Source organism: Cavia porcellus, unplaced genomic scaffold, assembly GCF_034190915.1.
Source record: "Cavia porcellus strain 051 isolate PalLab524CR breed Dunkin Hartley unplaced genomic scaffold, mCavPor4.1 scaffold_11, whole genome shotgun sequence".
In the NCBI taxonomy this organism is placed as follows: Eukaryota; Metazoa; Chordata; class Mammalia; order Rodentia; family Caviidae; genus Cavia; species Cavia porcellus.
In genome coordinates this window covers 27,324,230-27,342,271 of record NW_026947494.1, presented here as the reverse complement: position 1 = coordinate 27,342,271, position 18,042 = coordinate 27,324,230, and the positions used below count along the sequence as shown (strand labels likewise).

General features: G+C 38.0%; 1 protein-coding gene across 5 annotated transcripts in view; it reads right to left on the bottom strand.

The window, feature by feature from the left end:
* Positions 1–18,042, bottom strand: part of Npr3 (natriuretic peptide receptor 3) — a 65,782-nt gene that overhangs the window by 33,567 nt on the left and 14,173 nt on the right. For all 5 annotated transcript variants that reach the window (XM_063258044.1, XM_023565267.2, XM_063258041.1 and 2 more), the window contains exon 3: positions 6,740–6,903. In XM_063258044.1, the coding sequence (XP_063114114.1) occupies positions 6,740–6,903 (164 nt within the window). The remainder of the gene's footprint in view (positions 1–6,739; positions 6,904–18,042) is intronic.

The following is an 18,042-nucleotide window of genomic DNA, read 5'->3' as shown; positions in this document are numbered from 1 at the left end:
CTGCCAGAGTAGAAACACTGTCTCCAATACTGGCTCTAACTGGAGAAATAGTTTCAGGGACAAATATAAGTCTGCCTTTTAAACACATAATGTGAGACGGCTGGGAACTGGAAAGACTGAATTGACTCCCTAATCCAAAATGAATGAATCTTTCATCTCAGAAACAAAATTAATATTTTCTGGATCTAAGATTATGTAGTAGTTGAGCACATTGGTATTTTTTCATTTTCTTCCAGGGGAGTGACTTTTCTGCACAAACCTCCATGCACAATGTAGCTGGTGCCCTACCCCTGTCAATAAACAGGGCTTGGGACAAAAAACTGTACAAATGCTGTGCGACCTGCCGTGATCTATGTCACTGATTCTCAAATTTCTGTTTCACTGATCGCATAAAGGATAAAATGAGGAGTATTGACTCCTCTCTGCAAAAGTACATGTTTATGTACACATGTATATGTGTATTTGTACATGTGTATTTGTATACGTGTATATACAAAAGTGTGCATAATTATAAAAAGTACCCTAAGTCAAGAAATAGTGATCTCCTTAAAGAGCTCAGCAAACTTAGATGAATGTGAAAGAAGCCTCCTATTATAGAAGAACTCAGTGAACCCAATGCCCGGGATTTCATTTCCCTAGGAGTGTGCATATTTTCCCACATACCCTACAACTGATCTGCTGCAAGCTAAACTGCTCACACTTCTGTGAGTGTTATCAGCATATCAAAGTGGTTTGCTCTTGCGGATCCTAGAGCTCATGGCCTTGCTACCTATTATATGACTGTTTAAAAGTTTTAAGGGGCAGATGACGCCACCCCCAGTGGGATTGCTCATTGTCTAGAGTCAGGTTCACAGCCACTGTACCTGTAGCACTTAATAGACAGCATCTGTTGACAAGGAAATGATGGCTTATACCTCAAGGGGAACAATTGGGACAACTGGTGACTACAGATGAAGAAGAGACAGAGTCTTGGCCAGACTTTGTCAAGTGTGTGAAAGAGTGAAGAGGAACTGATATCATAAAGTGCGTATTTGGGCAGGAGGGGGTGCAAGGAAAGGAAGGAAATACTTCACCCCATGGTTCTTGCCAGGCTCGCTCATAGTGCCTGAGACACTTAATCTTCGGGTCATGGGTTTGTCTCCTTACTGGGCACATTGTTGCTCAAAGGGTCAGACTGATGTAGTGGAAAAAGAAAGTCACTGGCCCAGGAGCTACAAGATACAACTAATCTTGGCTAGGCCACTATGCAGTGTATTCTAAAACCAAATACCAGTGCTCTGGAATTGGAGCCATTTGTGTGTCAAAGGCCAAGCACCTCTACTAAGATGCGCTTGAGTGACAGCCACTACACATGTAGGCAACTCAATAAAACCACCAGAGAAGACTAGGAAGGCACTTGGTAAAACTGATCAGAGCCATGCCTGGATCCCCACACATACCAGAGGGCCTCTCCAGGGCAGATTTATTTCTCACTTTATATTTCTGAGAACCCCCAGATGGTCTTCAGAAAGCTTTTACTAACCCCTCAACATATCTCCCACGGTATGAGTGAAACTGAACACCTGATTTTGTGTACCTAAGGTTGCCAGCCAACTTTGCCATACTAACTACAGAACACTGGTAACATTTGAGAAGACACCCTATCTCCTTCAGCCTCCATTTCCACTGCTGCATGAGAAGGGAGTTATTTATCATGCCCTTCTTATTTAATAATAAGAAAATTAGCATAAAATAAGTTGGTTATCCCTAATTAGGAATGCTTAGGACCAGGAATAGTCTAGATTTCAAGAGGTTTGGTGGTTTTGTTATGGGTTTTTTGGGATTTTGATACATACATGATGATATCATAGGGATAGGACCCAAATCTAAACATGAAATTCACTCATGTTTCATATATATCTTATACACATAGCATCAAGGCAATTTCATATATTGTCATATATCTGCATTTTGGACTTCAACCCTCCACATGAAGTCAGGTGTGAAATTTTCCACTCATGGTATTATGTCAGTGCTCAAAATGTTTAGGATTTGAGAGAATTTCAGATTTCAGATCTTCCAACTAAGGATGCTCAACTTGCAATAACAGTTACTTTTACAGGCTGTCTCTCATGTGCTAAGCATAGAATGAGCACGAATGTGTATGGTTCCTACTCTCACAGAGATTGGGAGCTACCAAAGTTAAATACAAAATCCCACACATCGATGTATGATTATAGCTGAGATGCACGTTCTGATAGAAAGGAGCAGAGTGCAGTGTAACAGTCCGGCTGTCAAGAGGCAGTAGTATCTGATGAAGACCCAAAGGATGAGGAGGAATAAAAGGGGCAGGAAGCATCATACTTATTGGCCTAGAGTGTAAAAAATGAAAGTAAAAGAAATAATAGCTACCACCCATTGAGCACTAAGTGCCTGGCAAGGGTTGAATATCATTTATATATAATTCTTGAGTTCTTTCAGCAACTTAATCAATTAAAACTTTATTGTCATTTTACAGTCAGTAAAGTAAGGCAGAGTTTCATAAGCATGTCCAAAATTAGAAGTACTTAGTAAGAGGCAGAACCAAATCTGTGAAACTCCAAGCCTGCATATTTAAGCCTGGATAATACTGCTCCATCGGTGGCCACTGTGCTCTACCAAAGCATGATGTATCAGAATGAAATAGACTTCACTCAGCTCATAAGCAAGAGGACAAATATTTTAAAATATTATATTACCTAAAGGAATATATATGGTAGAGACACAGTCATACGGTACGTGTTCTAAATCCTCCACCTTAGAGTGCTCAGGCACACTACCACATGACAAGGTACATGTTCTAATAACTGGACAATAATAGTATATGTAACACTTACAGCCCTAGTGGTAGCCTGACCCTGAGTGATCTATTTGCTATCACACCACACGCGTGCACCATCTAATCACAGGTTTTCGACGCAGTAGTGCAAATTTGAAAAAAAGTGCAAAAGTGCAAAAAAGAATTTACAGGCCAACAAGTAGCCTTTGAGCTAACCAACATGAAAAGTTCCACTTAATCAAGCAGGTATAGGTTTAATAATAATTATATTCTCAAATATATGAACTTTGCAAGAAACTCAAAGTTTTGCAGTAGAGAGACTGGAGTTATTCTAAGAATGCAGAGGTGTTTAAGATTAGAAAAATCTAGTAGTGCAACTAACCATGTGATAACCTTATTACAGAATAAAGAATTAGATTGCTGCAATATGTTTTTAAAAAGGCGCTTGATAAAATTCAACACCCAAACCTACACAGGTGATACAACTGCATAGAAGAAATCTGAGAGTGTGATCAGTTTGTTGCATCAGGATCCTGACTGAATCTTCTACATAATTTTTCAAAATGTTATCATTGCCAAAATCAGGCAATATACACAGGGATATCTCTGCATTATATGTTAAAACTACATGTAAGTCTTCAATAATCCCAATTAAGCAATAAATTTTAAAAAGAGAGAGATCAAGGGAAAGAGAGAAAAAGAGATGAATTTTACAAAAGCAAAATTATATCCATCAAAACTCAGTAAGAAAATTATAGAATATTAATTCTACTAAAAAAATTACCACTCCATCCTTCCAATACTTTAGCCAATAAACATTTTGAAATTTTAAATGTTTGCATTTTGAGAACCTGATAACCTTCCCAAGGATGATGACAACTTACTAATATGAATGTGGTACTCACATATACGAAATAGAATAAAGGCTTCCATGCAATTTATGATGCCTAAAATAAAAACCTATTTTCAAGGCCTTTTGTTATTCTACATTAAAGAATTCTTAGTACTTGTACTATTTTTGTTGCACTTATCCTGATAAAAATTTGTCATTCTGAAAAAAAAACTTCAACAACAAAAAATAAAAGAGAATTTCTATAATCTAATAAGCTCTCTCAAAAACCCCACAAGTAACATCATGTTTAAGCAGTGGTTAAATGATATGAAATCTGTTACATGTTCTTCATTTTAAAGTTAAGGTGAATACTAACACTGCTTAAAGTCAGTACCATATTGTGGTCCTTACCAGGGCATTAAAATTGTTAATTTAATTTTTATGTTTAATTTTAATTGAATACTTCAAATTGCATGTATTTTTAATTAAGCATATATAAAAGTAAAATAATTAAAAAGAAACAAAACAGTTACTATGCACATGAAATGTGATTGTTTAGAAAATGTAGTGTATATTTTAGAACTAGTAAGAGTCCACTCAAGGTACTGCATGTGAGATAAAGGGAAGAAACAGAAGGGCTCGTGATGAGCACTGGGAACTGAGACCCAAGCAGACAGAACAACTCATGAATACGCAAAAGGTCAGAAAAAGAACTGAGCCCCAAATGAAGCCCGGGACTCTTGTGCAGCATCTCCTGCTGCCCTAGACCAAAGCCTGCCATCCATGTGGGCCTCGATTCCCGACTCTTAACTCCCATTTCTCCCTCCCATGACTCACCATGACCACCGAAAAACATCTTTCAGAACTGGAATAAGCTGTTATAATGAGCCCAAATTTCTATTTCAAAGTGATTGATTGATAAAGTTCAATTTTAATAGTCCTTCCAGAAGGGAGACCAGTACTATAATCCATGGCTGCTAAGAATCTCTGAGTAGTAGTATTTGGTTAGAATGTATTATGGGCCTTGATAGTAAGTATGCCTCTCTAATGAGTCTTTTTGCTTAGACCAACACTAAAATAAGACTTAATACTGTGAACACAGAGTAACTGAAGACTAAGAAGCGTGACTCAGCCATGTGTTAAGATGCCAGCTTTGCCCTGGGAGTATCATTATGTTGAACAATGTATGCTGAAGTCATTGAACTTCAGCAGCCTCAAGGAGAAAATCAGACAAAATGGAAGCATTGTTGAGTTTTTCATCATAAATTTAGTGTGACCCTAACAAAGTAAAATAATATACAGATCTATATGTAAAAGATCTTGGTGTTTTCAACTTGGGCGCAGTCGCCTTTGGTAGCATCACGGGAGGAAGCTCACTTCTCTTTGTGCTTTTCACGTTCTTGTGACAACATCACCACAGGTTCCCTGAAATCTGGGCTTTGCTGCAGAAAGCCTACTTCTTTCATAATCCAGAACACACGGCCCAATACCACCATAGCAACAAATGACATTAATTAGTTAGTACTTGGACAAGGGCTCAATTTGCTGTGAATGTCAAATACAGCAATACAGGCTCTGGATTTCAGAGACTTTAAAAAATAAAAGAAATAACAAGTTTAATAATTTTTATATTGATTTAATGTTAAAATGATATTTTACTTTAAATAAAATATTATTAAAATCAATTTCACCTATTTTGTTTCTTTTCCCTTTTTTAACATGTATACTACAAAATCTTAAATTATGCATATGATTCACATTTTTGACTCATTCCTAATGGAAAGCGGGACTTAGGAAGTTAAAGGGTATTTTATATGGAATGTGTATATTATATTTAAAACATTAATGAACATGTTTATAAGGCCCTTTGTATGTTTTTGATAGAAAATTCCTGTAAAGATAAGTACAATCTTATAATAGCTATACAACAGAGGTGCCATTTATTAAGTTCCAACTTTTTGACAGCAACAATGCAAAACACCATCAAATAAATTATTTGTAATCTTCCCAAAAGAGAGGAGTTATTTAAATCAGGAAGACTTTCAGAGATATAGCTCAGTGGCACAGCACCTGCCTAGCAAGCACAAGGTTCTGAGTGCGACTCCCGGTATCAAAAAAAAAAAATCAGGAAGACTGAATAAGACATGAAAAACCACACAGATAAAAAGTGCTATTTACAGGTCCTGAATGTAGGTCTGTGTGAGGTTAACCCAGCTCACTTTAAAGATTTTTAAGAGTGATCCTGTTTGGAAATGACCATCTCTTGCAAGGTTGAGTCACTATCACATTTAGGCAGGGAAAATTAACACCATTTATCTATCATTAAGGGGTTTGTTTGTTTGTTCACTTTGGAGGACAGTGCAGAGTGAGCACCTTGAAAACCAGCACACCCTCTCAATGAGCCCCTGCCTTGTGAGAAAGCATGTGCCATTGTAGTGTGCCAAGCACAGCCCAAACAATGGACGCAGGAAGTAGTCATCTGCCTTCCGTGCAGTCTTTTAGATGAGCGCCTCTGTTTAATACTTAACCTGGTATAAGCTTCTGACTCTACCTACCCTGAAAATGCATCTAGTAACAGCACTACAGGAATGGAAAACCCTGAGACACTTAAATAGGGAGCTGCCTACAACAGAAGGGGGAGCAAGACAGACAAGCATACTAGCCATGAAGTGAGGACGAGTTGCCAAGAGAAAGAGCCTTCTAAAACCCAAACCATCTTCTGCCACCAAGCTTTGGAGAAATGAGGCAAGCAAGACTTCATTGCTTCAACCACTTTCTCCCCCAGCCCGTCCCAAATGGAGGACCACAAACACAGATGGAATCTCTGCAGACATTCTGCACCGCACACTACAGTCCCCCGAAAAAAGGTGATTTTCATCCCTGCAGTAGTTTAAAAAGCATCAGTGAAGGCCAGAAATGATGGAGGTATGGTGAGGGGGGTTGGGGGGAGTGAAACTAGCCAGAAAAAAACACATGGAAGGCAGCGGTGACTTTCAGACCTGAACTCGGAATTTTTGAATGGCTCAGAATGGGACACTTTGTCACTTCTGATTTAATTAGAAGACTGTTTTCAGGATGCTGAAGGGCCAGGTTCATAATTAAGCACTTACGTAATCCTCATTGAGCCCTTGCTTCTCAACAGAACTTTTCACCTCCATGGAAAACTTCTCAAACTCAGGTTTCACGGTCCTCAGTAGAGTGACTGTTTGGAGGGATGAGTACGCTTGCTTAGCTTCAAAGTCATGTTTGTCTCCTCTCTTCCACGAGCCATCTCCTACGGGAGAAATAAAAATATTTATAATTCCAAGCCAGTCACCATAAAGAGGCCATTCTCTCTTTTCAGCTGTGATGTGTCTCTTCATGTTACTTCTGGCAGCCAGGTCAAGAGTTATTGTCATAGTTTTGCTCTTGAATGTTAAGTGACAATGTCAAGACCATTAAAGGAGAAGAAGATTCTTAGGACACATGTCCCTTTGAGATGTAAAAGAGAAAGAAAAGCTCTTTTGATGTGATTGCCTTATGATTACCATGTAACTGCAATTTTCAGCCCTCCTCCAGTATTGCAGGACTGCAGAATTAAGAAGCAAGTCTTGTTCCCTTCCAGTCATATTTATTTTGTTAACATCTACGTCAACTGCGGAATGAACCAATTTGCTACTAGGTAGGCACAGGGTAGAAGGTTACAGCAATGCACAACAATGGAGAGGCACAAGCATTATAAAGTTGGCATGGTTTAAAGAAAAAAGTCTGGGTTGATATTTGTTGCATCTCTCCAGGGTGCAAAGTAGCTTAGGTGAATTTGAGGATTTGTGTCTCTCTGATCCTGGTGACATCATTAAATTATTTTTGGGGCAAATTTCATCAGTGCATCAATGGTAATAAGTATATTAAGCATGCAGATAGTAATGATAAAAGCTCTATTTTGAGCACTTTATATACAAACTCATACAATTCTCATGTAAGACCCTGTAAGACCCTATTATCTTTTATACTTTACAGATGAGGAAACTGGGGCACTAAAATATTGGCCTGCTGTTTCATAGCTCTCTCTTTCACAAAATTAATGAGTTTTCACATGAAGAAAAAATATTCTTTTTATTTCATTTTTTGGAAAAAAAATGTGACTTTCAGGGCTCCAAAAGGCAAGATGAGCCTTTTTTAACAATAATAAGTTGGGTTTTCTTCTATGAATTTCATCATGAGTTCAGGAAGTATCTCAAAATACAACAAGGAATACAACTTGCTAAACACAGCATCTGTGTACCTTGAGCTCCCCATCCACAGTATATTTCTGCAGCCCGAGAGCTTTGCAGCAAGGATGTCCCTGGAACATGTGGCCAGTTTTGTGGCACTGCCTCTGCTCTTTCAGAATTTCAAAAAAGACCTCGTGCCTCTGGAGTTTCTACCACAGCCTGCATCACACAAAGGTGTCTAAACAGTGCACATGTTACATGCAAAGTTCTATAATAGCCATGATGAGGATCATATATCTCTTGAGTAGCTCCCACCAAATTCAAGAGAGAAACTTACAGTCACATATGAATAACTGAAGCTAGGATAGGGTGGGACTAGCAGCTTACTATGGAGAGGAGAGTAGAAAGAATGCGGAGTATGGAGGAAGAGGCTAGAGTTCCAGCTAAGCAGAAGGAGCCATGTGAGGAGAAGGCATTAGCCTGGTACTAAATGTGGGGATAGGATTTTAGTAGGGGGAGAGGAGGGTGGAAAGATATGCCTGGCAGAGCCCACAGCATGGGCAAAGGTGCAAACGTGTATGACATTCAGCAGGCAGCCAGGAGCCTCAGTCTAAAGCATGAGAAGAGTAGAGCCAAAGAATATGTTTGTGGAGGCATCTGTATAATCATAATCCTAATAATAGCAGCCATTTATTAATGGCTTACTACATGCCAAGGAGCTGCTACAAAATAAGACAGAACTGAGCACAGAATTCGTTAAGGACCAGACCCATACTCAATGAACACAAGATTATATTACAAGCCACCAGACCAAACTTGACGGAGTCCTCGTCTTCCTGCACATCCTCCCAAATCCCAAAGAGACCCCAGTCTGAACTGAGCCATGCTTATGCTGACAGAGCTGGGGACACCCAGCAGGGTGCTCGGTCCTAAGACACAGACAACGTAGCATTTGCCAAAGAGCAGAATTCAGCCAGCCAGGAAGACCCAGATTCTAAGACTGCCCAGAACATTTCGTCCCATGAAAGACTCCATTTTCTGTAGGCCTTCAAAAACAGCTCCAGGTTCATTTTTCACTGATGCAGGGTCTCAATACTCAACAGAAGTGGTATTTCTTCAGCTAGGAGAGTAAGAGTTTCTTGGCTCTGGGAAAGAAATCTCTCGGGGGCATAAGAAAGGAAATAATTAATTACAGCTAGAAATTGTCATGGGGTAATGTATATTTTGTGTACTGATGTGTGACATAGAAAAAGGGAAAGGTAAGTTTTTTCAAATGCAGTTACTGATATTGTATGGGCAAGGCCATCCCATAACTCCAGCAACTGAGAGGACACAAATATGCAGGAGACTGGGGATAAAAGTGGACCTCCTGGGGCCAGCATTAAAGCTTTGGATCTGCTGTGCTAACCTGACATTAGCAAAGAAAGCTAGGTTTTATTTTAAAACAGAGAAAGTGAGAGAATGGGCTGATTTCAGGCTGTCCCCTGTTGGGGACTTGTCAACAACATGATTTGCCATCATCCTCTTTTCCCCAGCTACAGAGCTATTGCGACAGCTCTGGGGACCTACCATGCCTGGGCTAGAGCTGGAGGAGTCTGGCACCATATCACACTTAGGATTTCTTCACTAACTATTTAATAATGCCATATGTTTTTTGAAGATTAGAGCGTTTGTTTGAAGAATCTGTTTACATTCCATATTCCAATAAAATCATATTGGTATTGGTTAAAAAAAAAAAGAAAGGAAATACTTAACCCATAGGGCTTTATGCTGTGAAATTATAAAATACACATTGAACTACAAATAGCAATTATGTGTTACCAAAAGGAGGCAAACAAATTTTTCTAAAAAGATGTGAAATCTTGCTGGGTGTGGTGGCACAGGCTTGTAATCCCAGAACTAGGAAGGATGAGGTAGGAAGATCACTGTGAGTTCAAGGTTGGCTAGCCTGGGCTACACAGCGAGTTTAAGACCAGTCTGAATTACAGAGTAAGATCCTGTCTCAGAAAAAAAAAAGATACAAAGTTTATCCTAATAAACATGTCTACAACAATCTACTAGGTAACTATTTTTGGAGTTCGGTTTTCCAGTGAGTGGAAACAATAGTACATAATAAATTTAAGCCAAATTAAATCGGTATCTGTTCACAAGCATGACTTCCAACCTTCACAGTCACGTCTTACTATGATGTGTCAGGAATGTCTCCCGTATTAGTGCTGCTGCACGTGAAGAAGGCCAAGTCGGGTTGGCATAACACCCTGCCAGTGGAGACAAATTTAATTCAGTAGACAACTGGGTGCCTCTGGAGATTTATGAGCAGGACGGAAGAGTGATGTGATGAGAATCACGGCTTGGGAAATAGCAGTGGATTAGAGTGCAGAGACACTGAAGGTTCACAGCCACAGTAATCCAGACACTAGGTTACGAGAGGTCACAGGTAGGAAGTCACACACCGAAAAAAGAAAAGAAAACATTATCTGGGTGGTTACATTTATGACCAAGTTTTCTTTTTTTCTTTCTTGTTTTTGGATGGTTTTGTTTTGTTTCGTTTTGTTGTTGTCATTTGTTTGAGGGTTTTTTTTTATTTTTATAAATGTAGTAAATTTTCTATCATAAATATTTACTACTTTTATAATCATGAAAAGAGTGAGAGGCTTTGCAAATGAAAGCAGAGGATTGTGCAGGAGGAATCCCAAGACTAGTGACGGTTAGGGAAAGACCAGCAACAGAGAGGGAAGCATATCACAGATGACTCCGAGAACAAGAAAATGGTGATCACTGGAAGAGTCACGTGGAGGAGGAACAGACTAGGTGGACTTGGAAACAATGGCTTCAGCTAGGGTCATAGTAAACCCAAGGTGACTGCAGGATGCTCAAGTGATGCCAGCAGGCTGGGGATGGAGATAGCAGCCTGAAGCCAGAAAGAGGAGCAGGAGAGGGCTAGAGAGAGTGTTGGGTGTCATTTCCACAGAGCTCATTATTAGAGCCCAGGGGCTGCTGGATCTGGATAAGAAAGATTGCAGGAAGAGAGAGAGAGAAGGACCAAGCACAGCCACTTGGGGGAAGCTATTTTTAGTGGGCAGAAGGAGTCAGAGGAGGCAGAGAAGAGCTCACAGAGAACCAGAAGAATGCTGGATCATCATAGCTAGGAGCATAGGGTTTCCAGACACCGCTGGATGCTCTAGAGCCACACTGCTAGCATTGCAATGACCAGTCACATGTGTGACTACTTAAATTTAAATTAATTGAAATGAAAAGCTCAGTTTCTGGGTCACATTTGCCACATTTCAAATGCTCAAGAGCTAGATGTGGCCAGTGGCTACCATACTGGGCAACACAGAACAGAACGTAGCCATGATCACAGAAAGCTCAAAGAGATTAACATACCGGAGGTCACCCAGTGCATTGAAGGCATGGGGGCATGGTCCCAGGTGAGGCTCATGGATTTGGCAATGAGAAGGCCATCGATGACCTTGAGAAAAGCACTCAAGAATATGACACTGGGGCTGGGGATTTAGCTCAGCGGCATAAGCACCTGCCTTGCAAGCAGGCAGTTGTGAGTTCAATCTCTGGTACCGATAAAAAGGAAAAAGACAAAAAAAAAAAAAAGAATATGACACTGATACCCACCAGAAGATTAAGATGAGAAAGAAGTTTGCTAGTTAGAAAATAAAATAAGGTAATTCTTTGCAGTTTTTTCAGGATAAGGGAAAGCAGACATACCTTGCTTTGCCTTTCTTTGTTTTGTTTATTTTGTTTTTAAATGTCATAGAGAAACAAGCTTACCTTGAGAATTGGGAGGGTAGAAAATATTTATGAAAGGGAAAGTAGCCTGCTCAGCAACTAAGTCCTATGTGGGACAATCCTATGGCCAAGAACATGGTGCCAATGAGAGGTAGCCCTGGTGCCATAATGTGCTTCCCATGGTGCCCAAAACTTACCAAGCACCCACCATACAGTAAGCCTTCAGTATGCATGGCTTGCATGAATAAATGGGACATCAGTAAATTTGCCCAAGAAGTAATAACTGATCTTGACCTGTGCTGGCTGCATGACTCTGTGGCTCCTTGAACCTACTGTTTGTTACATACCTCATCGCACTCACCCCAAATGATCTTGGGGTTACATTACCATGGGGGTAGGCTGGCCAGTTATACCCATCAATAATAATGCCACCACTTACTGTGTGATGCCCGTATGCACAGCTCTGTATAGCTACTTTGCCTGTACTATTTCATTCTTCAGTTCTCATAACTTCATGAAAAGATTTAAGTACTGTCCCTGTCTTACAGATGAGGAAACTGAGGCTCAAGAGAGCCAACATATCTGAAGTCAGTTAGCTAATAAACATTACCAACAGAATGAAAAATGCAACCAAGACTCTAAACACTGTTGCCCTGTTCAATCCATACTCATTTCATCAGTTTGGGTCATTCTAAGATATAAAACTGCACAGGCAGTGAATGATGAAAATTTTAATAAAGTAGCAGTCAAAAAATATCAAAAGAAGAAGTACCAAAATACTGTTTAGCATTTGTTACAACTGAGAATTCTTCCTTTTCTTTTGGTTCCAATTTGACTCTAATGGGTGTATATCACTTTTACAGCCAAATATTACAAATCCAACCCTCCCTAATGTTTTGGTTATGTTTCCGTTGGTAGCCAGTCGAATAGTCTAATTTTCCTGCCTTACCAACTACTGTTATATTCTAGTATCACCTTAAATTGTGCCCTCTGAGTTTTCTGGAAGACAAGAAAGCTGGACAATGGCTGCAACCCACATAACCAATGAGGTGTGCAGAGGAGGCGATGAGAAATTAAGAAAAACTAGACACACGTTAAAAGGAAAGCTGGGACCAGGTGGAATCTCACCTTTCTGATGGAGATGTAGTGACCACCCAGCACAGTCTATGTCTTTATTTATACACAGTAAAAAAGGGGGACACACACTAAGGCGTCAAAAGTGCAAGGTCTCAGAGTTTTGCTGAGAACATTGAAAGTGTGGCATTCTCAGGGCTATCTGTGCTGTAATTAACAGGAAGGAACGAGGCCAGACACCTGCTGGACTGGCCTTGCTCTGGTCCCAAGGAGTTCGCTGACCTCCAGCTCAGCCACTCCCCACCACAATAATTCTAATAGGCTCACACAGGATTGACCAAATAACTTTCCCCCAGCCTTCATTCTGAGACGATAACATCAGTAGATGAAAATCCCAACTGGGAATCTAACTCAAGACCTTGCACTTGCCAGGCAGGTGCTCCACCACCAAAAACAGATACTGTTTGAAAGCCAACAAGAAAATATATAATCTTGTTTCTAGATTTTTTTCTAAAAACTTGTCTTTAAAATCTTATTTTTCATCATTTGAATTCCTTGACAACATATTATGTACTGAACTGTGACTACATAATTTGGGCAGATGTGAGAATTTTGTTGAGTGCCCACCAAGACTAAACAATCTAGTAATCAGCAAAAAGTGAAACACTACCAACATATCTTCTTAAAATCCAATGTCAAGAAAATACTGATTAATATATAGGCCTTTCTCTAGAGCACTTACAGGGTTGGTTGTGAGGTGACATAAGTCGAGGTGGGTTGAAAGAACTTTTCATAAACATGTATGTAAATATTAGAACATAAGATCTCATAGAAGTCCCTTATTAATGATGTTCATCAGAATTTTGGATTAGATAACTGCCCATCACATGATTGTGTTTACTTCTCCTGTGAGGAGGAAAGTGCTTTGGGGTCTATGAAAGGCAAAGACACCTGCCTCCTATATCCATTCTCTGTTCTTTTCACTAACAGATTTCCAAATTGACTTAGGGTATCTGGTAGTCCAGCTAAAAATCTAATTCTGTTTAATTCTGAATTCCCTTGCAACCAGGAACTAATCCTATGTAACCATATATTAATGAATAGGACTTTTCAAAGAACCCTCCAAAGGAAACCAAGTCAAATGAAAGAATATCTATTTACCAGTTGTGTCTTCCTTGTTTTGGCTAGAATTAAGAAGTGATCCCTAGGACCCTGGCTGTCATCTTAGATCTTAAGGATGGATACAAGCACTGAGTTTGAGGAAACAGGAAATAGGAGAAACTGGTGTTTCTGGTGAACTTATAGAACCCCATCTTTGCCCTGGACTTCTCATTTATGGACTGTTTCAGGTGAGAGAACAGACCTCCACATTTATTTCAATCACTATAGTCGAGCAACTTACATATGCATGCAAGTAAAATTCCTAATCCACCCAGGGCCATAGGATGTATTAAATAAAAGGTAGTTAATTTGGTAACAGAATATATGAGCCTAGATCTATCTATAAAACTACTACCAAATAAAAATGCAGACTTACAATTTTTAAAGTACCGTATATAATGGTCAAAGTAAACTGAGACTAATAATGAATGTGGTTAATATTTATTAGCCAGTTTTTACATTCCAAGAAGTTTTCTAGGTGTTTTACATATATCCCCTTATTACTCAGTCTGATACTATAAGGGGAGTACTACTAGTATCATTAGAACAAAAACTTACAAATGACAGAGTTAAGGGTTAAGCTATTAATCTTTGGCTCTTAGAGTTAAGAGTTAGTACATGGCTCTCAGGATGATTGACCCCAGAGTCCACAGTCTAAGCAAATATAGTATAAAAGAAAAAATAAGAATTTAGTCAGAAACTCTAAGTGCTCTTTGCACATTATATAAGATCACTCCATATAATTCTGTGCAATTAAACTTTCAAAAGGCAGAAAAACTGAACTCAAGGGAAACTAAGTTTGAAGAAATTGTCCAAATATCACCAACAAAAAGTATCCCTCTTATGCAGTTGTATTATACATTAAGAAAGATGCGTCATTTTTGTAGTATTCATGCCAGAAAATGAAACTCATCCTATAGTGGGAAAAATCAGATAAATCCAAACAGAAAGTTATTCTACTCAATAACACATCAAAAGTGTCAATGATTGCAAACTAGAGGAGACAGCAGCTAAATCAGTGTAGGATGCTGTGACTGATTCCAGAGCAGAACAAGAACATTAGGAGGATAAGTGTGATAAATTTAAATAAGACTTCTAGCTTGGTTATTAGTAGGATTAACCTTTTGTTTTGATAATTTTATTGTGGTTATTTAACTTGTTAACATTGAAGGATCTTGATAAAATATATACATAAAGTATATATCACTTTTGCAAGTTTTCTATAATTGTTTCAAAATAAAAACTTTTTTAAAACTTGCCCATGGGGGAAATAGCTCAGTGGCACAACAACAGCCTGGCAAGTGCAAGGTCCTGAGTTTGAATACCACCAAACAAAAACAATTGCCACAAATTTATCTCTAAAAGAAGGAAGGAAGCCCCCACTGCGAACCACCATATGAGGCTGCCACCAGCATGGGGACAGCCAGATCCTAGCCTTTCCCCATAAGTCAGAGCCATTCGAATACTGCAGGGGGAGAGAACAAGGCCTCACCAAGAAGCAAGCCCCTCTGGAGAACCAGCACCATGCACAAGCCACCACCAGCATGGGGACAGCAGACCCCAGCCCCTTCTGGCGTGTGGTCTGACAAACAAGAAATACAATTGTTCATCACCACCCCCCAATAAGGGCCCAGCTGATCCAGAGGACCATAGGCTGTGATGATAGCTATTGAGGTAAAATGCAATTCAATGCTTAAGGTGTTTTGGTGTTTCACTGACCTTACAGGTCTAGGGCTAGTGGTCTGATCATCTGTTCAGAAGATAGTGGTACGTAGTGTAGCATCTAGGGAGGATCTCCTTCTGAGGTCATTATTGAGTCCCTATTGGCTTGTTTTGAAGTCCTGTATTGTATTCATTGTTTTGTTGAGTTGGGTTTTATTCTTTTTTGTTTGTTTGTTATATCCAATGGCAGCTATTTCAAAGATAACAAGATATATTATGGTAGCCATTTTGGATTTACTATTATCTTGTTTTGAAGTCTTCTATTGCATTCACTGTTTTGTTTTTACTGTTTCTATTCTATTGTTCTGTTTTATTTTTACGACATTCAAAGGTATCTGCAGCTATTTTGAAGACAACAAAAGGCATTATAGTAACTATTTGTTGATTTATAATGTTTTGAAGTCCTATATCATTTACATTGGTTTGTTTTGATTGGTTTTATTCTATTTTATTTTCCTTGGTTTTCTCTTATTTAAAATAAAATTAAAAAAAAAATAAGTGAGAACCAAGGATTTAGCTCAGTGGCACAAGTGACTGCCTAGCAAGCTCAAGATCGTGAGTTCAATCCCTGGTATTAAAAATAAATAAATAAGTGAATTCCAAATATAAAATTGATTTCCATAATTCCAGGTATATTCTCATGGTATATCAATTGTTCAAAAGTATGGAAAACAGTGGAAAGCATCCCAGTTAATTCTATACAGCTAATGTAGCCTGACATTCAAATCAGGCAGTATCACCTTAAGGTAAGAAAATTACTGTCCAAGCTCACTCATGAATATGGATTCAAGATCTTAAATAAAATACTAAAACCTTAAATTCAACAATTTATCTGAAAAATCATCATGATAAAGTACACTTAATTAAAGTATCATTATAGCATAAGGTTAGAAAATTTATAAAAGTAATGAGTCAAATATATTTGATAAAATAAAAATTCATTCCATATTTTAAAACTCACATGTGAAATACTAAGAATAAAAATACACTTTGGAGCATACTTCAAGACAGGAAATCAGATATTAAAGATACTATTATCGTTTTTATTACCAAATAAATGCCATTGTCTTTGAGAGTCTTGACAATGTAATATGAAAAGAATAAGAAATAAGATGTCCAGTTATCAAAAAAAAAGGAAAAATTGCTGTTGTTAGGTAAAAATTACACAGAAACAATTAGAACAGAGGGATCAGTAAATGAAACTGTCGCAAAACAAGAAAAATCAGAATATTTCTATACAGCTAGAAAATATAACAAAATCACGATCATAATAACAACCAAAACCATAAAATGCCTGTGCAAGAATAAACTCAATATAAATGATACATAATGTAAATATTTTAAAATAATGAAGTTAAATTTTAAATATATAACAAAAATATCAAATAAATGAGGTGATAGATATGTTGATTCATTTGATTTCATCACCAAACATTGCAAACATGTATCAAACCATTATATTTTACCTAGTAAGTGTGCTATAGTCATGATACATAAGTTAAGAATGATATTAATTTAAAAGATAGTGGTTGCATAGTATTATGAATATGCTACCAGCTGCAGAATTTTTCCTTTTAAAGTGGTTTATTTGATATGAATAAAATTTAGAAACTAACTTTAAAATAGCTATGTTAAGAAAAGCAAACTGCAAAACTCTGTTGGTGAACATAAAAAGAAATTCAGATAATTAAAATAATTTGAAAGATCATGCAGGTCTGACAGACTGTAAAAAATCAGAAAATCTCATATATTGTTGGAAAAGTATAAACTGGTAAACCTCTTTGTCACAATCTTAGCAATGTCTGTCAAAATTAATGTATGTAATATTTGAGCCAGCAATTTTAATTCTAAAAATGTATCTCATAAATAGCATATATGTAAATATGTGAGTTAATATGCGCGTGTCCACATACACAGTTACTCAATGCAGCATTGTTCTTAAGAGCAAAAAGCTAGAAACATATACATTGAAAAATAATAAAGTGAATACAAATAGTATGTAAACATTAAAAAATACTATATAATTATACCAAAGAGTATGATAATTCTATTAAAATATATTTTATAAGATATACTTATTTTAAAAAGAATAATATACTTCTAAAATTATTAGTATACTTTTACCTGGGTGAATAAATAAAAACTTATTTTCTTCTCTTCACTTTTCTGGTTTCCAAATTTTATACCATACTTATGAATAGGAAAAAATCAATTCAAGCTGGGTCCGTGTATAGAAGGAAGTCCGACGCCTATTGTTTGCATTAGGTACTAGACAGACAAGGCATGAAAATACACATTATAAATGCACTTTTATAGGGGAAAGATTGTTGCCACAATTAGGAGGGCAAAGTAGGGCTTTCATCCTGTAAGCCTCACGTGTCCAGTTTCACCACTGCAGGAAGCAGTTTCATCAGTTTTTTCTTTATATCCATGGTAAGCACAGTGTATCATCTGTATATACACAGTAATACTGTTTGAGCAAGCCAAGGTATCAGGGCAGGAGACCAGAGTGTATGTTT